This window comes from Neolamprologus brichardi, chromosome 14 (genome assembly GCF_056152115.1).
Source record: "Neolamprologus brichardi isolate AB-2024 chromosome 14, ASM5615211v1, whole genome shotgun sequence".
In the NCBI taxonomy this organism is placed as follows: domain Eukaryota; kingdom Metazoa; phylum Chordata; class Actinopteri; order Cichliformes; family Cichlidae; genus Neolamprologus; species Neolamprologus brichardi.
This window is the reverse complement of record NC_142117.1, coordinates 1,082,937-1,106,247: the sequence shown is the minus strand read 5'-3', so window position 1 is coordinate 1,106,247 and position 23,311 is coordinate 1,082,937. Positions and strand designations below refer to the sequence as shown.

At 45.3% G+C, this 23,311-nt stretch overlaps 1 protein-coding gene and 1 pseudogene across 2 annotated transcripts; one reads left to right on the top strand and one right to left on the bottom strand.

Moving 5' to 3' along the window:
- The first annotated feature begins 2,803 nt into the window (after positions 1-2,803).
- On the top strand, positions 2,804-7,725 carry LOC148098677 (acyl-coenzyme A thioesterase 11-like). Its single transcript, XM_087850593.1, has 8 exons — positions 2,804-3,282; positions 4,025-4,080; positions 4,189-4,255; positions 5,251-5,334; positions 5,409-5,542; positions 6,853-7,020; positions 7,094-7,220; positions 7,292-7,725. Exons 1-8 carry the CDS (start codon positions 2,884-2,886, stop codon positions 7,418-7,420), a joined length of 1,164 nt encoding a protein of 387 aa, XP_087706719.1. The 5' UTR covers positions 2,804-2,883; the 3' UTR covers positions 7,421-7,725.
- A 338-nt stretch (positions 7,726-8,063) lies between these two features.
- LOC148098676 (protein FAM151A-like) lies at positions 8,064-15,864 on the bottom strand (annotated as a pseudogene). The gene is made up of 14 exons (XR_015720023.1): positions 15,645-15,864; positions 15,335-15,487; positions 14,491-14,513; positions 13,356-13,496; positions 13,099-13,248; positions 12,869-13,031; positions 12,507-12,564; positions 11,003-11,092; positions 10,767-10,843; positions 10,515-10,651; positions 10,112-10,258; positions 9,242-9,348; positions 8,989-9,168; positions 8,064-8,542 (listed from the first exon to the last, which is right to left on the bottom strand). The product of XR_015720023.1 is annotated as a protein FAM151A-like (transcript).
- Positions 15,865-23,311: the final 7,447 nt, after the last annotated feature.

Genomic DNA, 23,311 nt, shown 5'->3' with positions numbered 1-23,311 from the left:
GGTTGACAGATAAAATTATTTCATGGTGAGAGCCAGGCGCCAGGACTGCCAAAATGAAATAAATAAATATATCATTAAATAATTAATTAAATGTGTCAATAATTAATTAAAATGTGAAATACATAAATAATTAATTAAATGTGTCAATAATTAATTAATTACATGTGTCATAACTATTTATTTAATTATTTCCCATTTTAATTAATTATTGCCACATTTAATTCATTATTTAATGGTGTATTTAATTAATTCATTATGGCAGTCCTGGCGTTCCATAGAGATGCAGTAGGGTTTTATTTCTTTTACTCCTTTTTTGGTTCAAAACATCAGCTCATGGCCTCCAAACACTGACTACATCTGAGCGTGAACTGAGGCGCTGACGGCTGCTGTCAGAGCGATTTGGTTTTGGTTTCTTTGCCAGATCTGTTGTCTGAAGACCAACAAGGAGACCCAATGGATTTACTTTACCAAGTGGATCATCACAGCTTTGCCGTATTGGTCCATTTGATCGACCTTTGTTGTTATTATTTATTTTATTTTCAGTTGTTACAGACGGGACAGACATGCCTGAGGGATAGGAAAGGGAGAAAGAAAGAAAAACAGAAGGGGAGAGGGACAGTGAGAAAGGAAACATAAAAAGAGAAAGAAGAGAAAACAAGCAAAAAAAACAGAGCAACATACTAAACACAACACCATCACGTTAATCTAGCTAAGTGTAAACAGCAGTAAATACTAAATACTGAATGTTGTTGTGCAGCACGCAGGACAGACAGCGCACAATGTGCTTTGAAGTAGCAGCAAGAAAGGTGTAGTTTATGTCTATGAACAGTGAACACCCGTGTGCACACCTGTGTGGATCAGCGCGTATGGATCCTACACACAGGTTTGTAAATGAGGCCCAGCTGTTTTACATGTGCACATATATGTGACTGTTCAGTGCATCAGTGTGTCATCGTACCGCTGAGACATGACTGTCAGATCATGCATGAGGTGTGTTTGAATCCCAGGTAAACACATTTGGAGGGCAGATCATGGCCTGGATGGTGAATGTAGCTACAATCGCTGCCAGGTACAGTCACCAGTGTTGGGTAAGTTACTTTAAAATAGTAACTTAGTTACATTACTAGTTACTTCTATCAAAAGTAACTCAGTTACTTCAAGTTACTCGTTACTTTCAAAGTAACTAGTTACTAGGGAAAGTAACTTTGGTTTTACTCAGAATTCTCTTGTTAATGTGTTGCTTCCATAACTTTGCCAGTCTTCTAGCTTGCTTACTTGCCACAAGTGCACTGTGCCACCTACTAATAGAAAGGAAAAGATAATGTGCATATTTCCACGAGAGAAATCCCACGCCTGGACCGTCATTGACTGCTGCCATGATTCTAGCCTACGTCACAGCATCATGTGCGCCTTTTACATCCAAGACAAAAACTGCAGTCGTGGTACTTTTGATTGTACTCAGAACTTGGAAATTCTGCCTTCTGAATAGGAAGATGTAGGTAACACCAGACTGCAGATGAGCTGCATATTTGCATCAATCTATGAATCGTTTGTTTGCAAGATTCAGATAATTATTTTTTAAAAGCTAGACATTTTAAATTAGAATAAGAAAGAAAAGTATTTCTTTGTGCCCCCCTCTCCCTGTTAATGCCCTACCTGCCCCCTGGCAAAACTTTGCTAGACCCGCACCTGCACAGTTACCAGCTGTCAGCTACCTAAAAAAGGATCCTGGTGTTATTTGTCTCTCAGAAACAGTTCATAACTTCAACTCATCCATGTCACCTAAAAGGTAAACCTGTTTCTCCATCACCTGCTCAGCTCTGATGATTCAGTAAGGACATCTCCTGGTTTCATCTTCATGTTTCCCTCTCACCAGATAACCAAACCGACATCATGACCAGCAGCTTTACAGCTGTGGCTCCAGCAAACATCAGCTGATACTAGAAATTAATATTAAATAAATTCTAACAACAGCTGATCAAGCTTAAACGTGCTGCTGTTGTTTAGCGTGACATCGGCTGGTTTCCTCTTTCTGGCGCAAAGTGGGCGATAAACAAACAAGAGAGCCGATCAGCTGATCATTGATCAGTTTTCATGATTGAAGTAGAAACGGGAGAGGGAGGGGGAGAATGAAAGAAGAAGAGGCAGCTGTGCAGCAAAGACAGAATAACTCCAGCTTTGTGCCCTTTTCATTGTAGCTGAATTACGGGACAAACTGTTCCTTTTCACCTCAATAAGAAACGCGTAATATTTTCTCTGAATACCAGACGGGACGATTGGCAACTCTAATAGCTTATGAACAAAATAAAGTTCAACATCATTAACTTCATAGCACCCACCCAGCTGTATAGAAACTCCGTCATGCTAGCTAGTACGCAGTACGGAAAAAGTCAGAATAACGAAAATAAACTCCACCTAAACTTGGTTTATACCCAGATAGACTGCAGGTCATAACTTCTTACCTGAAGTTCAGTTCACACTTGGACCGGCGGCTGCCTCGGGTCTCTTTTCCTTCTACGTCCCCTTTCTCTCATCCACCTGCTGCCTCCACCACTTGCTAATGTTACAGAATCTGTGGAAGCTCCGCGATAGCCACCACACGAAGTAACGAGTAACGACCCTATCTAAATCCTAGTAACGACTAACGCGTTCCTGGTTTTGGCATAATAACTAGTTACCGTGCTCGTTACCACAATAGTAACGTAGTTACTGTAACGCATTACTTAATAACGCGTTAGTCCCAACACTGACAGTCACAAACACTTCTTTCCTTCATACTTTTACCTAAAAATAGGCTGCATCACTGTGACCTTTGACCTCCATATTGTGATCAGTGTAGTTCAGTCCTGGTGCAGATTAAAGGATCTGTCCAGCTGTATCTGTATGAGTAACCTGAACACGGCGAGCGCGTGGGAGGTCGTGGCCTATTGTCTCTGTGCTCTTTGCTTGCAGTCGTCTGTCTCAGGCTCATCCCACCCTTCGAGCCATCGACATGTTCACCTTCAGAGGACCTTCTCAGGTTGGAGACAGATTGCTGCTGAAGGCCATCGTGAACAACGCCTTCAGAAACAGGTATCCCAGAACACTGGCTCAGCGCTGCAGCTGTGCAGCAGACAGAGAACTGACACGTGTCCCTACTGCAGCATGGAGGTGGGCGTGCATGCGGAGGCCTACCACAAGGAGGGGCCTAACCGACACATAGACTCCGCCTTCATGACATTTGAGGTGCTCGATGATGGCGGGAAGCCACGCACATTACCACGGATACGACCTGAACCCCTGGTGAGTTAAGCTAACGCTCACAAACGGCTCGTTAGCGTGCTGCATCCGTAAAGTGTCTGAAAGTGACGCGGCTGTCTGTGATTGGCTAATACTGACTGAAAGACATGAAATCTGCTTCAGAATTTGTGGTATGAAACCGCACTCTGATTGGCTAACAAGGTGTCAGTCACAAGACATCAGCCTGTGAACGTTTGATTTCACAGCCAGACTCCTGATAACAGCTGATCCAAGGTGAGCTCAGAGAAAGCAGCGGGTGACATCAGTGTAGCTGGGTCGGTCTTTTACACCACCCGTGGTGCTGATGGATGAGCAGGAAACATGGCCTCTGGTGGTGTTGTTAAAAAGGGTGGAGCAGTAGATTGACAGTTGGTGTCAGCTTCATTCACACTGTGGTGAAGCAGTTTGTGGAGATCGTCCTGTAGAATAAAACATGAGTATCATAAACAGAAGGTGCAGAAACACTCGATTAACCATTAAGCCGAAGGCTGAGCAAAGATCAGAGCTGTGAACTTCAAATCATGTTATCAGTCATAAACCCGTCTGATGGAGCGACCATGGTGTCGTTACAGGCTGAAGGGCGCTCGCTGTAGTCGTAGATCGTTATCAGCACCAACAAACACCGAGTAATAACACTCCACTCAGTTTGTAGCACAGATCGGTGTACTGGTCATGAACTGGTGCTGGGAATCTGCCTGCTGTGTTACACACTGGTGCCCTCTGCCTGTGTGTCTCTCATTTACAGGAAGGACAAAGGAGGTTTCAGGAGGCAACAGCCAGGAAAAAGATCAGGCTGGACAGGTACATGTCTCCAAACAGCCCCTAAAGTCTCTGCGTTTACATCAGCTTTTGTTGTGCAGCTGCACAGACCCACAGTGCCATCATCCTGATTCCTGTAACTGTGTTTAGGAAGTACATCATTTCCCGCACGCAGGGGGAGGAGCCTCTGTCTGTTCCCTGGGATCCCACCAACCAGGTGAGGAGAAGCTCCACGCGTCACCTGTACTGCTCACGTTAGTCCACGACTCACGGGAGAGAAGTCAAACCTTCTTTACATACATGTGTATATTACTGTATTACAAATAACAGACAACTTGGCACTGATTGTGTAGGCACCTTGTTGCTAGCAGCTTGTCACAAAAACATCATTAGTTCTCATTTCTGTAGCTGAATCTATAAAAACCGGACATAAAACAGTATTTTTGATTTCCACAGAGCTGCTCATCAGCTGTCGTTGATGATGTCACAGCCTGTGCTTGAGCTGGACACAGTAAACCTTTAATAGGCTCATTTAGTTTCTTTTCACCCACATCAGCGTCTCAGCTGTGTGTCGGTGGTGCGTCGTCACGACTTTTGGGACATGATTTCTGTTTCTTTCTTAAAGGATGTTCAGTGATTTTATTTGTTTGTTCCACTGCAGTTTATATGTCAGTGTATGATCTGAGCGAGCAGACCTCAGCGTGTTTATGTCCCACTTAGCTCCAAAGCTGAGCCACAGTCAGACTCTCACCGCGCCTGCAGACTGATTTAGTCGACAGGCCGACGAGTCGCACCGCTGTGCTTCACCTTCACTGCAGATGAGAAATAGTGCTGCAGCAGTTTGTCTTCATTTTGCACCCTTAATACTTACACTGTTCCTTCTCTCACCAACCAATCACAGCAGATGGCCCCGCCCCTCCCTGAGCCTGGTTCTGCTGGAGGTTTCTTCCTGTTAAAAGGGAGTTTTTCCTTCCCACTGTCGCCAAAGTGCTGCTCATAGGGGGTCATATGATTGTTGGGTTTTTCTCTGTATCTATGAAGCGCCTGGAGGCAACTTTTGTTGTGATTTGGCGCTATATAAATAAAATTGAATTGAACTGTTGGACGGCACTGATTCATATATAATAAGTAGTATTTGAATGGCGGGAGGCGGCCTGCTAACGCTGAGCTCTGGAGATGAGTTTGTGGTGTTTCCTGTGTTTGTGCTTCCAGGTGTATCTGAGCTATAACAACGTCTCAGCTCTGAAGATGCTGGCAGCCAGAAGCAACTGGCGCCTGAGCTGTGAGAAGGACCAGGTATGTGCTTCTCACTAATGAGCTGTTTGTTTGTGTGAGTCTGCCCCCATCGGTGCTTTATGTTGTGTTCACAGGTTCAGCTTTACACCCTGGAGCAGAAGTCCATGCTGAGTTTCAAGATTGAATGTGAGGTGGACGTTCCTGCTCACAGAGCCTTTGATTTACTCGCTGAGCTGAGCAACAGGCCGAGCTGGGACTCGCATTATAAGTAAGACTCTGGGACTCGTCTGTTTGACCTTTGCTACGATCAGCGGTTTCTGTGCTTCACAGCAGCAGTCGCTCGGCCCTGTTTCTACTCGCTGCCTCGGTATTGTTCTCCGATTCCAATGATGGACTTTTCTGAGGCTCAGGGTTAAAAATAAGCGATGTGTGGTTTAGGTTCATGCTGCTCACTTTGCACTGAGGCTGACATGTTATCAGTTAAGGTTAAAGTGACATTAGCTGTGAGGGCCTGTCTGTCTCTTTATTCTCACGTTTAAATAAAAGGGGAACGGTGGCTCTCCCCCAGCCGAGCCAGCCTGCAGATGAAACTCATCCTGGCTGCTTAGATTTGCAGCCTTACCCTTTGCATTGATCTCATGACCAGCAGGTGGTGGAAAGAACATGTCTGTGGAGGAGGCGGAGCTTTGTCTCCGATGCTGTCAACACCGTGGGCCTGATTTGATTTACAGCTCATCTAATATGCTTCAGGCCGGGGAGTTTGCATGTTCTCCCCGCGTCTCCCTGGGTTCTCCCCGCGTCCCTCTGGGTTCCCCCCGCGTCTCCCTGAGTTCTCCCCGCGTCCCCCGGGTTCCCCCTGCATCCCTCTGGGTTCTTCCCGCGTCCCCCTGGGTTCCCCCCGCGTCCCTCTTGGTTCCCCCCGCGTCTCCCTGAGTTCTCCCCGCATCCCTCTGGGTTCTCCCCGCGTCTCCCTGGGTTATCCCCGCGTCCCCTTGGGTTCCCCCCGCGTCCCCCTGGGTTCCCCCCGCGTCCCTCTGGGTTCCCCCCGCGTCTCCCTGAGTTCTCCCCGCGTCTCCCTGGGTTATCCCCGCGTCCCCCTGGGTTCCCCCCGCGTCCCCCTGGGTTCCCCCCGCGTCCCTCTGGGTTCTCCCCGCGTCTCCCTGGGTTCTCCCCTGTCCTCCAGCTTCCTCCACAGTCCAAGCACATGCAGTTAGTGGGTTAGGTTAACTGGAAACTCTCACACAGGTGTGAATGGTCGTGTTTAGCCCTGCGACCGACTGGCGACCTGTCCAGTGTGTACCCTGCCTCTAAGACGGCTGGGATAGGCTCCACCCCCTGCGACCCTGAGAAGGATAAGCAGCAGAGATGGGTTGAGATCTGGGTGATGTCGTCACCAAGCCCTTTGTTATGTAGTTTTCCCCTTCAGTGTCCCTATGCACGAGCTCCACCCTCAGCTGGTGAAGCACAGAAGCAGCTGTTTGCCTCTGCCGTGGATACATGTGGAGTAAACTGCAGCTCAGTCTTTAAACAGTGCTGTCAGTCACCTTTTTCACAGTGTGTATGTGTTTCCTCAAACAGGAAGTGCGAGCTGATTCAGCTGGTCGACAATGATGACTTCATATATCGTGTGGTGACTCCATCGGTGCGTCATGGCGCGATGGGATCTCCCACTGCAGCCAATCAGGCAAAAGGGATTCTCCAGGACTTCATCCTGTTGGCCTCCAAAAGGAAGCCATGTGGCAGCGGGTCAGTAGAACCAGATCCATCCACCTGTGTCCTGCAGGATTTCCTGATGCGTTCCCTTTCTGTTTTCCTTCAGAGACCCATATGTCATCGCCCTACGCTCAGTGTCCCTGCCCACTCAGCCTCCCACTGAAGGCTATAACAGAGGAGAGGTTCTGTGTGCTGGATTCACCATACTGGAGACCAAAGACAACAAGTCACTGGTGAGAACAACAGCATCGTACATATACTCTTATCACAGCTGGCTGTTATTAGTGTGTTATCTTTCTTTCAGATCAGCTACTTTAACCAGGCGTCTCCGGAGGTCCTTCCCTACATCTCCACAGATATTGCCGGCCTGTCCTCCTCTTTCTACCACACCTTCTGCTCCTGCAGCCAGTACTTGACCAGGAACAGACTGTGACAGCGGCAGCAGCCTGTCCGAGGCTCTCCTCAGCACCAGACGCTCACTGTAGGGACAGCCTGCTTGGTTTATGTGGTGGGAAGACTTTATGATCATTTCATGGATTGATACAAAGGTCAGCAGTAAAAATCTACTTGTTAAGTGAGTAAAATCAGCCGCTGTGTCAGTCACTGAGTTGTTAAGCTGCTGTTCATGTTTGAGGTACATGACTGTAACAGCTGTACAGGTGTGGGCTTGTACTTAATGCAGGTTCATTTTAACACTATAACTGTTTGCTGCAGTTCAACATGACGAGCTGGTTTAAAACATGAATATTCACTTTTTCCACTGAACTACAATAAAGTGTTGTGTTGTGTTTTTTTCTTGTTTTAATCGAGTGATGGATGATTTTCTTTGTTGTAAACGTTCAAAAATCAGCATTAAAAGTACCGAGTGAGACTGAGAGCACTGATGTCACCTGTGACACTTTAAAGATTTATGGATGCAAATAAATGCAGTGCTGCAGTCAGTAAGAGAGGCGGGCTGCATGTGAAGTGTTAGCTACAGCAGGAGAGCGTTTCATATGTGTGCGCTGTGGTCAGCTGCTGCTGTAGCCAATCACAAACCTCGGACTGGCTCACACAGGCTCAGAGGCTAATTCTGGTTTTGGACTTGGTTCCTTTAATAGAATTTATTATGAATGTTATAATAATCATTGAATCATATATATACAGTATGATGATGTTAACTTCAGCGACCCAAAGCAGCAGCATTTATCTACACACTGAGACAAACTGAGACTCTGTGGTGACTTTGAATATAAAAGCACATTGAAACCTGCTGTGATCACTGAGGTAGAATATACAGGCTTCTGCTTGCTCTCCCTGCACGCTGTGCACTGAGCTCCTTCACCACAGCGGCAGCTTCACCACCTTTCTTTGTGTCCACCTCAATGATAAAGTCGTATTTGTCCATCATTCCCAGTAAAGCATAAAGCTGCTCCTGCCCCGTGGGCAGCGATGCTGCATTCAGGTGTAGAGCCACCCTCTGCGACACCGCCGCTGGGATCCGAGGAGGCCATTTGTGCTCAGCCAGGACTACAGTGACGTATGGAAACAGGCGCTCGACTGTGGACACAAAGACCTGGAGCAAAGAGGAGGAAGACTATGAAACAGCAAGAACGCTCCAACGCCTAAAAATGACACTTTTCCATCGTCTAACTGGATCGGCACTGGACATTGTTGGATTGGTAGTGAACTTGAGTTTTGCTGACCAAGCCTGAGCAGCTAAAAAGCCTTCATGACGAACAGAGGATGCATTTGCTTGGGGACCGTCTGACAAACATGGCAGCTTATACAACTCAAGCTTGCTACAATTCCAACATTAATCTCAAATAACTCTTTCTGTGGGGGTGTGATGAGTTTCCCAGCCAGGGTGGACCCTCAAAAGGAGGCTCCAACATCTACACCTGCTCGATTCTAGTTTGATGGATTTCCAGCCAGGTGTGTTAAACGTTACATGCGTCTGCTCTGTTATTTATTAACGTACTGTCTGCAGACTCTGCTTCAGGTGGGATCAGATGTGCTTACTGCTGTGCTGTCGCTGCTCTGTAAGCCCTCCATGCTGATCCACACGGGCCTGTGGAGCTCGTCGGCCCTGTAGGCTTACTGCAGCAGGTGAAGAGAAGCCTCCAGAAGCTGCTGACTATGGACCCTCAGGTAAATTCCCCAGGAGGCATCAGCAGTCTGCCCGAGGGTCTGAATAACATCCTGAGAACACACACATGATTGGCCTTAATAAAAATGTAACCAAGCTGGTGGTTGGCTGGTGATCTACAGATACCTGCAGTGTGAGGGGCTCTGAGCTCCTTCCACAACCTTCTACCAGAAGGACTCCAGGTCGACTGCTGTCAGAGGTCACACGAATGACCAGCATCCCGCTGCCCCCACCTGTTAGTGAAACAGACTCAGTGTGACTTTAAGGTGGTGCGACAGCAGCATGTGCAGGTTTACAGTTTGACATCATCAGGATGAACAGCTGATCTGTGGCATGCTGCATTATCATGAGGTGATTAGGAGATCGTAGCTATGAAGGGACGGACAGGCTGTGACCACGACTGATACTCAAAGGGCCAAATGTTTGCTGCACCTCTGCAGCAGTCACTTCCCCGTTGTCCAACACGCCGCCTCTGTCCACTGCGGCTTCAAACACTGATTTCTGATCAAGCAGCTGTGCTCTGTACTCTCTGCTCAGCACAGCTGTGAACACTTCTGTCGCTTTCATTTCTACCAAAACAACAGATAGTTTTCGTTTTTCACAATTGTTACTGTAACGGTCAAAATCCCAGGACATCAGCAGGTTCAGAAATGTTCAAACCAGCTTTTCTGCCACCAAGAGTCACTAAGAGCATCATCCTGATGACCGATGTGAACACAAAGGTTCAGCTGCCACATGACGTCATACATCAAGTTCACTTTAAAAATACCTTGAGAAAAACCTCATGAGGGATCTCTGAATGCTTCGTGTCACAAATGAGGCAGTTTCTTGGTGTTTCTCGCCACAGTGCCACACTGTCATTCATAATGTTACCACCAGATGTCGCTAGCATACGTAAAGTACAACTTTGAGAGCGTGCTTTGCCCGGGCGTTTCAGTCTGGCACGTTAAAATCAGGTTATAAACCCTGAGGTGTAAAACGTTTGTGTCAACCTGCCTGAAAGCCGATGGAGCAGGGAGGCCCGGCCGGTGACGGGAAGCAAAGCCACAGCCAGGCGGTTCATGAGGTCTGAGCTGTAACCTGGGTGGAGAAACTCCATCAGATCTCCTCCAGGATAGAACCTCCTCACGCTGTCCTTCTTACCTGTGAACACACACAATGAACGCAGGAAGAACTAAACAGAAGCAAACTCTTCTTCATCTCAGAAGCTTAAACAAATACACACAATGAGCAAAAGGTTTAGTGTTCAATGATTTTTCTAATAATGTTTTTCTTCTTCAACAACAGTCAGAAAGAACTCACTGAAAACAAATCTGTTGATTTGAATAAATCACAAACACAATTATTATTTTACACAAACATAATCTGTGTAAATCTGCTCCACATAAACGCTCCTCACCTACAGCCTGCTTAAATTCTGACAGCGTGGGTTCATATATGTCATAGTAGACTTGCCACGGGTGGGTGTTGTCACGGACAAACAGCAGGTCGCTAACGCTGGGGTTAACAGAGCCCTGCCACAAAGTCAGGCTGAACCTAGACACAAAACATACCAGTCAGTCTGTGGCGCTCATGGACAGAGAGCAGCCCCCAGTTACTGGTTTGCAGATTTTCAGTCATTGCCATAGTAAACTTGGAAGTTATCTGTTACCGTGGTGACTGGTTGAGGAGCCAGCTCAGGTGCTGCCAGCCGCTGCGAACCAGCATGGCGTGGACTGGGAACGTCACCTAAGAGATGAAACGTTGAACAGTCAGCTCTGCCTTTCTCCGACACCTCAGAGCGTTCTCATCCCAGCACGTAACACACCGACGATTTGTCCCAGGCGTGTTGGGATGGGAGCGTGTCGAACACCTACTGGGACCACTGAAACCTGGATTCACACTCACCCTTTGAGGTACGTCTTTGATCATGTTATACATTTCTTCCACCATGGCTCTGGAGTAGGTTTCGTTTGTGAGCTGGTGAATGTAGAGTACCTAAAGAAATAAAGCAGGTACAGCTGTTGTTCAGTCAAAAATATAAACCATGTGTTTACCATCTCCACTGGGTTCAGGCCAGGTGACTGTGGAGGCCAGGCCTCCATCACTCTCCTTCTTGGTCAAACAGCCCTCACACAGCCTGCAGGTGTGTTTGGGGTCATTGTCCTGTTGAACAATACATGATGGGATGTTGCTGCAGGATGCTGTGGTAGCCATGCTGGGTCAGTGTGCCTTCAGTTTAAATAAATCTCCAACAGTGTCACCAGTAAAGCCCCCCACACCAGCAAACCATCAACTCCATGCTTCACGGTGGGAACCATGCATGTAGAGACCATCCATACACAAAGTGGAACCAAAGGTCTCAGATTTGGACTCATCAGACCAAAGCACAGATGGTCTAATGTCCACTCCTCGTGTTTCTTGGCCCAAACAAATCTCTGCTTGTTGCTTTTCCTTAGTCGCAGTTTCTTAGCAGCTGTTTGACCATAAAGGACTGATTCCCACAGTCTGCTCTGAACATGTAGAGATGTGTCTGCTACTGGAGCTCTGTGTGACATTTATCTGGGCTCTAATCTGAGCTGCTGTTAACTTGTGATTTCTGAGGCTGGTGACTCGGATGAATGTATCCTCAGCAGCAGAGGGACTCCTGGTCTTCCTTTCCTGGGGCGTCCTCATGTCAGACAGTTTCATCGTAGTCTTGATGGTTTTTCTGACTGCACTTGGGGACACATTCAAAGTTTCCGACTGACTGACCTTCAGTTCTTACAGTAATGATGGGCTGTTGTTTCTCTTTACTTAGCTCATTGGTTCTTGCAATAATATGAATTTCCACAGCTGTCAAATAGGCTGGTACACAGCTAACAGCCCTGACTTCTGCACAACACGACTGATGGTCCCAACACCACCAATGAACCCTGACAGGCTCACCTGTGAGGTGAAACCATCTCAGGTGACGACATCATGAAGCTGAGAGAAGGCCGCAGCTCTGTCAACAAAACAAAGGGCGCCTACTTACAGGAATCTAAATACATTTAGGGTTATCATTTTTCCTTTGCTACATAATTCCATATATCTTGCTTTGATGTCTTCAGTATCTACAGTGTAGAAAGTAGTAGAAATAAAGAAAACCATTAAATGAGAAGGTGTCCAAACTCTTGATGGGTAATGTATGTCAACATTAATCCAACTGTCTTTAATTTTAGGGATCACAAGAACATAAAAGCTGTTTTGTCTACTTTAGCTCAAAGGATTGTTTTGAAGCTCAAAGTTAAAATTCTTCTTTGAATTCTCTCATAAATGTCAGTTCAGGATTCCTTGAGTCTCTTCCTGTTTCTGACAGGAACATTCCCAGAGCCTCGTCACATGCCTGCTACAGTGGTTCAATGGGATTCTTACTGTGAGCATGCTATACCTTCCATCCAGGAGACAAAGTCACATCTGGAAACTTGTCCTGAACGAGCTCCAAAAACCTGAAAAAAGAGGGAGACATGGACTGATTCTTACATAGCGCTTTCCTGCTCTCCCAAGTTCTCCACACCACACTCACCCAATCACTTTCTTCTAAGCTTTTTAGTGCTTCCTAACTACATTCATGCTGAGATCGGAGAGCAACCTGGGGCTAGTATCATGCCCAGGGACACTTGGCATGCAGACTGGAGGAGCCAGGGATCGAACCACCAACCTTCCGATCAGTCTTTAGATGTTAGACATTTTCCCTTCCTAACTCTGAACTCTGTCCGAGGGTCTGTGTCCGGTCTAGCTAGGATTTCATACCCGCTTCCATTGACTGGAGCTACAAAGCTTGGGACGTTGGGGCCTCTGAGGATGTCTGCATTCAGCCACACAGGTCTGTTTATTCCCTTGTTGCTTTCCTTTTGTTTAAGCAGGTCCAGTGACAAACCCACTGATTCCAGAGCCTTAAAGTCCAACTTGATGCCTGCAAACAAACACGCCTTTAAAAACTGATCTGATGGATGTTCTGTGGAGACAGCTCTGATCTGTACCTTTTCCAGAAGCCAGTACAGCATCTAACCATTCGTCGAGAGTGTTGTCACTATATATGTTGGGAGGGTGTGCCATGATCGGCACTGGCTTTTCATCAGGGGTCCCATAACCCATGAGAGTGACGTCAGCTTCCAAGATCATGGTGTCACCTGAAAAGATGACAGGAGGCGGTGTTTTGTCTGTACCTGACTGTAGGTTCAGGCACCAACACCATCAAATAATGCAGTGTTGTCTGTGTGAGTTTGGGTGTTTTTACCCATAAGCGCTTTGTACATGTCCTCCTTGCTGTTGGCTCGGTGAAACCACGTAGCCAAAAGGCCGTCCGCTTCACTGATGTTCCCCGTCTGCACCAAGTACTCCAGCATGTCTCCACCAGAGAACGAGGCAGAAGAAGGAGCTGAGGGACACGATTGGACAGCAAGACAGTGACAGAGTCATAGGTACGTAGTCCCTGTCACAGCAGAACTGGGAGCTTTCAACTCAAACAGCCGACGGTGTGTTTTTGGGGAGGCTGCTCTTTGTTGGGAGAGCAGTTTGTTTAAAGTTCATTCATTTCTTCAGCTTAAAGATTCTGTTTAAACCCATCCCTGTCATAGTCACACAGTCAACTCCAGGTCTCTGCATATAATTATATCGTTTCTTTTTTGTTTGTTGCCCAATAAAGACGTCGAAATGCTGCTTTTTAGCAAAACTGGTGCCAGACTTGAATTTTGATGGTTTGTGTATGAACTCTTTGTTTGAATGACATCAACCCCAGACTCAGAAAAAGTGTAAGTGGTCTCAGTGTTTTTGACAGTAACATCAGCAGGTTATCAGGTTCATATGGATGTAGGTCCAAGTGCAAAACACCCCATGTTTTACTATTTTTACATCAATATATTAATTCTACAAGATAACAGCTACAGTAGCCACCTCTTATTTCTTTATGTTTTCCTAGGAAAATACTAAATGGGAGCAATGTATGAAACATGCAGCCTGTACAGGTCTAACGAGCTTCAAAGATTTGGTCCAAACAGCCTAACCTGTCTCACACGAGCTCTCGTCTCTTTGGGAATATTTAACCTGAAGCTCCAGGTCCAGTGTGGCCAGTCCACAACAATGACCCACTGTGTGTTTTTCTATCATGATATGCTTTTACTGCACTGGCAGTGTGTTTGGGATTGTCAGCATGAAGCCATTGTGAGACAGATGGGATTTGAAAGTCTGCACTGGCTTAACGCTGCAGATACTCATGAATGCTTTTTTCTTAGTGTCTTTTTTAAAGAAGCTACTGTCACATATTACTCAAAGAGACCAAGGTCTAATAGCACAAAACACATTGTGTAACATTATCTTTGTTACATTTCATGTCAATTGATTCAAAAGTCACACAGTTCAAAGCAGCCGTGTACTTTTTGTCCACATGACTGTGGTCCTGTCATAAGACCAGAAGCCAAATGATGAGCACTCATGCATCATGGCATTGCAATGAGCTGCAGTATGATATCAAATGAACTTTGATCACTGTAACCACTGATTTTAGCAGCAGCAATATAAAGTTGTGATGCTGACACAGCGAGTATTTAAGTGTCACGTTTGGAGAAGGCCCACTGCTGGAGGCTGCAGCACCCTGTGAAACCCTGCAACACTGTGGGCTGTTTCACCTGTGCAAAGACATCTTACTGTCACTGTACACTCAGGTGAACTCTACATGCAGTAGGTATGTATGTCACAACACTGCCAGTCGTGAACTTTGACCTTCCATTCGACTTTCAGAACCACGGCTAAGCCTACAGTCTGTGTTTGGCCTTATTATGGACAGACACAGTGAAGAGGAAGGAGGGGGACACACGCAGCAAAGGGTCGCAGGTCGGACTCAAACCAATGTGGTCGCCTGCTCATCCAACTAAAGCAGGTCTTTGAGATACAGGTCAAAGGTTAGGTAAAAGCAGTAATGTCACAGTTTACTGATGGTATACATGACAGCAGTTAAAAAATCCTGAACTGAAATATTTGGAAGAACTATGGTGCAAATAGAAAACAAGAAACAAAGCTTTGGCACGTCTGCTCAGATTTGACTGTTGTTCAGATCCAATGCAGAGAAAATGCTTTGAAGAAAGGCCACAGGTGGGTAAAGGCTGCTGCATGGTGATGAGTAATAAATACATTTACTCAGGTACTTTTCATCATCTGGATCATAAAGTTGCATCATTGTTTTATCATTTATATCGTACATATTGTAAAAATGTAGCTGACGTCTTAGTGAGCAGCACAACAGGCACAACGATGACAGTCAGCAGCACGATGAGCACAACAGCCACAGACGACATTATCAGCAGTCGTTTGGGCAGCACGCCACGCTTCTTTTGACCTCGCTCCACTCGCTGATCGTCAGCCTCGGGCTCCATCCTGTGGGAATACACGATTAATGCTCGTCTGTCTATTCTGTGTTAGAAGCAGCATTTCAGCATGTTGTAGAGGTTTACCTGAGCTTACACGTGCATGTCTCACAAGTGTACATGCTGCTTCATCTATTTTATTAAAGAGCAACTGATTTGTCTCCAACCTGTTTTGCTTTCCTTCTGATCCTCCAGCAGTTCGTTCATCTCTCCTTTTAGCCTCTCCTGCCATTCTCACACGTCTTTCTCCTCCTGTCCAGGTTCAAATGTCTAAGAAGTAGGAGACCTCAGGGAGCGCTCACTCTTCTTTTATACGATCCTTTATCTCAGGTGCAGAGAACAGTTTTCCTTCTGATAAGGCACACACACTCTTCAGTGTCCACTTGCTGCCTGACGAGCTGTGAAGCTCTTCTGTTATGTAATCTTCACTGCTCTGTTGGAAGAATTGTGCATTACTACACAGTGCCCCACGGAAACATGGGAGGGATTATGGCATGAACATTTTCACATTTCTACAAACATGTTACTTCCCACAGGTTCGTGTGTCAGCCATCTGTCTCATAGTTACAGCACTGGTTCCCAAACTTTTTCTGCTGCGCCCCCTTTGTTTTACAAGAAAAATGTAAGTAATCTGCAATAAATTACAGGTAGTAATAAAATAAACTACTAACTCTTTTACGCTGCGTCCACACCTACACGGGTGTTTTTGAACACGCAGCTGTTTCGTCCACGTAAACGGCGTTTCCAATCACAGAAAACTGAGACATTTTAAACTCCTTTTTGCGTTTACGTGTGGACGAGGAATACAGAGTTCGTCACGCCACGTCAAAGGTATATGCCTTTATTCACGTCACGCTGTGGCCACGTTATTGTTTACATGAGATGAATTGCAGAATGATAGAGACAAAATACTGTTAATCTGACTGTCTGCAGGTTTTACACACAGTTACTGTCCCTCCATTTACAAAGGCAGAGGCGTCACGCTGTGATTATTTTACATGTAGTTGTTTTTTCCTGTGTAATAATATTCAACATTGCTGTCAATACATTTTTCAAAAAATGCTTCTCTGTGCAAAATGGGTTTAAAAACATAAACAGCTGTGGGATCCTGTTTGTCTGTGATTTAAACAGCCCAGCGCTGCTCCTGATGAAGGGAAAACAATCCTGCAGGGAGACCTACCTCAGCACTTGTGCAGGTGAAACCAAAGGGAAGATTTGCTTCACCATATTTTTTAGTCTTTGGCTTAAAATGAAGTTGGTTTGGAAACATATTCAGCGATGCTTCATCTCCTGCTTTGCGTTTCTGTGGGCGCTGTGCTAGCAGTGTCCAAGCGTTTTGTTTTTTTCCCTTTTCATACCGCCCCCCCTGCAATTGCTCTGCGCCCCCCGTAGGGGGCGGGCCCCACACTGGGAAGGTCTGAGGCTACGTCCACACGTATTTTTGAAAACTGAGATTTTCCGTTTTCGTTTTAAAAAATAATCCCGTCCACACGTAAAGGCAGAAATGAACGAAAACGCTGCTAGGAACATGCCAAAGCAGCAGGTGGCGATATATTCCTAACCTGCAGAAATGTTGGCCAATCAGAAGTCTAGAAGCCTCGGTGGGAAACAGTAAACAAAGCTGGGGCATAGAAGCAGAACCGAGTCGTATGTGTGGAGGGACAGTAACTGTGTGTGTATATGTAAGCATTTAAACACTGCAGCGAGAACAATTAACAGTAACAGTATTGTAGAAATTCATTTCACCGAAACAATAACGTGGCGCACAGTGTGACGTCAAAAAAGGCGCACACCTTTGATGCTGCGTTTTCTGCGTTTTCTGCATTTTTCTCGTCCACACATAAACGGATTTTTTAAAAATATCCACCCTGGCCGGAGTTTTTAAAAATCTCAGTTTTCAGTGACCAAAAACGCCGTTTACGTGTGGACGAAAGGTGCAAACGCATAGAAAAATCTGCGTTTTCAAAAATACGCGGGTACGTGTGGACGTAGCCCAGTTAGATTTAGGCTATGTCCACACGTTCTCAGTTCTGCTTCTATGCCCCAGCTTTGTTTACTTTTTCCCACCGAGGCTTCTAGACTAGGCGAACTTAAACCTATTTTATCACGTTACTTTAAACCTTTGCGGCCGTTTTATATACCAAAATAGTGTTTCTCACCCTCGGACGTCTCACTGGTGGTTCGGATCATCAGACTGAATCCCACCGCCGTGGACCAGGCCACTGGCCCAGATCCGAATTCACGTCCTGGGGCTCTCTCCTCGTCTAAGAGGGCTGTGCACAGACTTCGGTGCTGGCTCCCCACGGCGTCAGGAATCAGTGCTGGATCCTGGAAGAGAGTCACAGATAATAGTTCTGATGTTTTCTGATCCGGCTACGAAGGACCAAAATAATGTCAAGAGATATATTCTAAAACACTTCTTCAGCTGAGAATCAGAGAAACACACATTTTTCTTGCTAGCAAGGGCAGTAACCAGAGCGCACGCACAAGAGTGAGGCTCAGAGACTCGCGCTGAGAGACTGCCCTGGTCTTTATTTATACATCAGTAGGTGCTTGTTCCTTACATTGGAATGTGGAGGTGTACATGTATGTGTGTGTGTGTCAGAGTGTGACCCCATTTTTTTTTTTTTTTTACATACATCATGTCAGGATGACAAGATGGCGCCGGTGTGTGTGGCTGCTCGTCTGTCACTGCCAAGTTTGTTCCTGTTTATGTTATTTCTAATTTGTGTCATCCATGAAACAAAGTCTCTGCTGAGGTATGATCGCCAGACACTATTGGACCTCAAACCTGTGGTCCAAAATATTGTGTCCTTTGGAGCTGGTGGGCAGCAACCCCTGCCCCCATTTCCATCTGAAACCCCGGGTTACCTGTACCGGGTTCCCACGCTACCTTCCCGGCGAAAGCGTCATCGTCGCCGGGGTAAACGAAGCGGTCGCCTGGTGAAGCTAAAGGTTTACCTAACGAATTATTCTGCTGTTTTCCGACCAGTGCATGGATTCTTGCCAAGGCTGTTTGCGTCTCGGCGTTTTCTGGATCCTGTTGATGCCTGTTTGGTGCCTGTGGTCGGCTTTGATGATGATGCTCCTCGGCCTCGCTGCCCATGCCCTCCCAGGCTAAACCTCCGCTGTCAACATTATCGGAACCTGAGATCGCTGCGGCGGGTTTCTGGACCTCCTGAACCCCGAGCGCCAACTCCAGCTCCCGCTAGGATTGGCCTGGTGAACGCCAGATCACTTTTAAACAAAACTTTTATTCTTCGGGACTTCTTCAGTTCCCGTGATCTGGATTTTCTGTGTGTGACTGACACGTGGCTGAGTGTTGGTCAGTCCAGTGCTCTATCTGAACTTTTACCTGTGGATTGTTGCCATTTTAACTCGCCACGGACGTCAGGCAGAGGTGGAGGCACAGTGACTGTTTACAAAAAGCATTTTAAATGTAAGCAGTGTTTTCTACAGCCTTCGTTCTCCAGATTTGAACTTACCTCGTTTGAGGTGAGTCGTACAAACCCGATTTTCTGCGCTGTCATCTATCGCCCCCCGAAATACAATAAGAACTTCATAAACGACTTTTCTGATTTTTTAGCTGGGATTATGCCCAACTATGATAGTGTTCTTATTGTGGGAGATTTTAATATACATGTATGTTGTCCTGATAAGCCACTGGTAAAGGACTTTTTAAGCCTTATTGACTCTTTTAGCCTGGTACAGTCCGTGCCTGGCCCTACACATGAGCACGGACACACACTGGACCTTGTCCTGTCATATGGTCTGCCTGTCACTGACTTGGAGATTTGTGACTGTGCACGCTCAGATCATATGCCTGTGTTATTCAACGTTGGTTTGACATATACCGCAGTTAAAACTGGCGCTGCTACTCGGTGCTGTCGGGTTATTAACTCCGCCACTGCTGCGCAGTTTTCTGCTGCTTTTAATCAGCTCAGCGGCCCTTCTGACTTTGTTTCCTCTGATACAGAAGAGCCAAATTCCTGGTTTTATTCTTGCTGTCAAACAATCATGGACTCTGTGGCTCCTTTAAAAACCAGGCAGCCTAAGGCTAAACCTGAGCCTTGATTTAATGAGAGCAGTCGTGCTGTTAAGAGGGAATGTCGTCGAGCAGAACGGAGATGGAAAAAGGATAAACTGCAGGTATCATTTCAAATTCTCAAAGACTGCTGGCATCGCTACCGGAACACTGTTAAAGAGGCAAAAAGGGAATATTTTGCAAATATTATTTCTTCCAACTGTCATAACCCACGTGTGTTATTTAGGACCATTGACACTGTTCTTAATACTCCATTGAATGTCTGTCTGGAAGTTTCTCCTGAGATTTGCAATGATTTTCTGAACTTTTTTATTGAAAAGGTTGTCACCACCAGGGCTCTTATCACAGCTCCTGACTCTGACCCCTCTGTCTCTGTCCCTTGCGCTGCTGTTTTCACTCAGTTTGAGCTTGTGACGCTCTCCACTTTAGAGGATGTGGTTCGCCATATTAAGCCCACAGGTTCCCCACGGGATCCTGTCCCTCCACAATTCTTTAAAGAAATTTTTCCTAGTATACGACAGTATGTCCTTGAAATTATTAACAGCAGTCTGTCTTCTGGTGTGGTTCCTGCAAATTTCAAACATGCAGTAGTGCAGCCACTGCTTAAGAAACCTGGCCTTGATCACACAGTTTTATCGAACTATAGGCCTATTTCCAAGCTGCCTTTAGTCTCCAAGGTTTTAGAGAAAATTGTTTTTAGTCAACTGAAAGATTTTATAGATGATAATGGCATCTTTGAGGTTTTTCAATCAGGTTTTAAAACCCTTCACAGCACAGAATCTGCATTATTAAGGGTTTTTAATGACATCCTTCTGGCATGTGATTCTGGTAACCATGTTGTTCTTGTCTTGCTTGACCTAACTGCTGCCTTTGACACCGTAGACCACAATATTCTAATTTCTCGATTACATGATGTAGTGGGTATTGGTAGCACTGCACTTAATTGGTTTAGGTCTTATTTGTCAGATAGAACTTTCTCTGTCAGCCTTCTCGGTTACGAATCATCTTCTGCTCCTCTGTCATGCCGCGTCCCACAGGGCTCAATTTTAGGGCCTCTGCTCTTTTCACTGTATCTATTGCCTCTGGGTTCTATCCTTAGAAGGCATGGATCTTATTTCATTGTTATGCCGATGACTGCCAAATTTATTTGCCACTAAAACACAAGGATGGCATCTCCATAAAACCTCTCTTGACATGTCTAGATGAAATTAAAGCTTGGTTGGCTCTAAACTTTTTAAATTTTAATGAAAAGAAAACAGAAGTGTTGGTGTTTGGACCCAGTGGTCCCTGTGAGTCCTCCTCTGTTGTTTTAGGATCCCTGGAAGTCTATTTTAAACCTGTTGTTACTGACCTTGGTTTTAAGTTGGACAGTGATTTTAAATTGGACAACCAAATCAGAGCAGTGGTAAAGTCCAGTTTTTATCATTTAAGGCGACTGGCAAGAGTAAAATCTTTTCTTTCGAGGCAGCATCTTGAAACAGTGATCCATGCTTTTATTTCTTCCCGCCTGGACTACTGTAACTCACTTTATGTGGGGGTCAGTCAGTCATTGCTCTCACGTCTGCAGCTGGTTCAAAATGCACGACTCCTAACAGGAACTCGAAAAAGAGAGCATATAACCCCCGTGCTAGCCTCTGCACTGGCTGCCTGTGTCTTTTAGAGTTAATTTTAAACTTCTTATGTTTGTTTTTAAATGCCTTCATAGTCTTGCCCCGCCTTACCTCTCTGAGCTTCTTCATCCCCACATACCCTGTCAGTCTCTCAGGTCAGCTGACCAGCTGCTCCTGGAGGTACCGAGATCCAGGAGGAAGCTCAGAGGGGACAGGGCCTTCTCTATTGTGGCTCCAAAATTATGGAATAATTTGCCCATGCACGTTAGAGAGGCCCCTTCTTTTTTAAATCACGTCTTAAAACCCACTTTTATTCCTTGGCTTTTAACCTCAGCGAGACTTAGTTTCTCTTTTAATTGAAGTAGTTATTTAATGATTTCACTCTTATTTTATTTGGTTTTTTCTTATATCTTATGTAATTTTATTTTACAGTTCCAATGTACAGCACTTTGTGTCAGCTGTGGTTGTTTTTAAAGTGCTTTATAAATAAAGTTGATGATGATGATGATGATAAACGACTTCCCTTAACCTGCTGGTCTGGAAAATCCAACAGTTCATCTATATGTAAAAAAGGCACTTAGACTAAAACTGACATAGCTACGTTAATCCTACCGTAAAACAATAAGACAAGGTACGACCTTTCCCGTGCTCCTAGGATGTGGGGGTGAACGCTAGAACACTCTGGAATGCACACAAAGCTTTTGCAGACAAATAAGGATCGCACATCCTATCACTACCATATGCAAACTTATATTATTACAAGATTATACTGACTACTAAGTACAATTTTCCATTGACACCTAGTAAGCTATCGTACTTTTTCCTTTGTGAAGGTACCATCTGTGCAGTCTGCAGTTCTGTTGAAGAAAGATGTTGAATCTTTTTAATATTTCTTGAAAAATAATTGATTTATGTGCATTTTTTCCCCACACTGCATCAAATTAAGGTTGATTACGTCGATTAAGCATCATGAGGTGGGGGGTGGTTCCCTATTTTTTTTTTTGTTACTGGGAGTTGGAACCCTGTTAGTCAGTTTGCTTAATATTTACGCCAAGTACTCTTTAAAATACCAGAATAGGGAGGATGGAGCAGGTTTAAGTTTATTAGATTGATCAGTTTTGCTGAACTATGAAATATTTTTTTGCATACAGGTCTAACAGAATAGCTTTAGTGTTTTGTTTTGTTTTTAAACTTGAGTATGAACTTAGGCAAAATGCAGCAAGATATTAAAAAAGAGTTTTATTGATTAAAAACACTATATCGGATTCATATCGGTATCGGCAGATATCCAAATTTATGATATCGGTATCGGACATAAAAAAGTGGTATCGTGCCATCTCTAGTCACTATGACGACTCCAATAGGGTTACCTGTCAACTGTGGTGTATGTATGTATGGTGAAAGTCCCTCTTTTTTCTCCTCCCCTCACCTGTGGATGGACGGTGCTGTTACCGTGGTGACAGCTTGGATGTGTTTCAGTTCTGCCTGGTTATCACTGCAGGAATCTTTACTTTCACATTTATTACAGGTAATAACTCTGATTTTTCTGTGTATTATGAACTAAATGTATCCTGATACACACAGAGATGGATGAGCAGAGGTCACATGATGAAAGAACAAACATGGAGTCTTTGATTTATTTAGATATTTATTGATGAATGCAAACAAACCCTGACACTGAACCATAGTCGAGCTTTCACAGAACAAACCTGATCACATGACCTGCTGACCCAAACAGTGAAAAGCTCCATGGCAACAACAACAAACAGCCTCACATATGTTAACAGAGGCTGTTAGAAGCACAGAGTCTTTACAGTCTTTCTCCTGTTTGTACACAGATCTCTGCACATCTTCATCACAGTTACTCACAGACGTGCAGAGTGTGTGGATATCAAAGCTAAGTTTCCACCATGTTTGTAGTCTGTACTGGGACTCATGGAGCATCTCTCTATGAGCACTCAGTGCTTTAAACAGTGAGTCCCAGTTTAACCAGCAGCCTTCACACCACACATCACACAGACATGGAAACTTCAAACCCTCAGACTGAAGTTACTGGCAGTCTCTGGCACCAGCGACTGCGCTAACAAACACAGCAAACAGTGAAGGTTTGGTAGAGAAAGCCGGTTGGGTAATACCAAGTACGTGGCGGAGGAGGCGGGGTTACATTACTAGATGATTA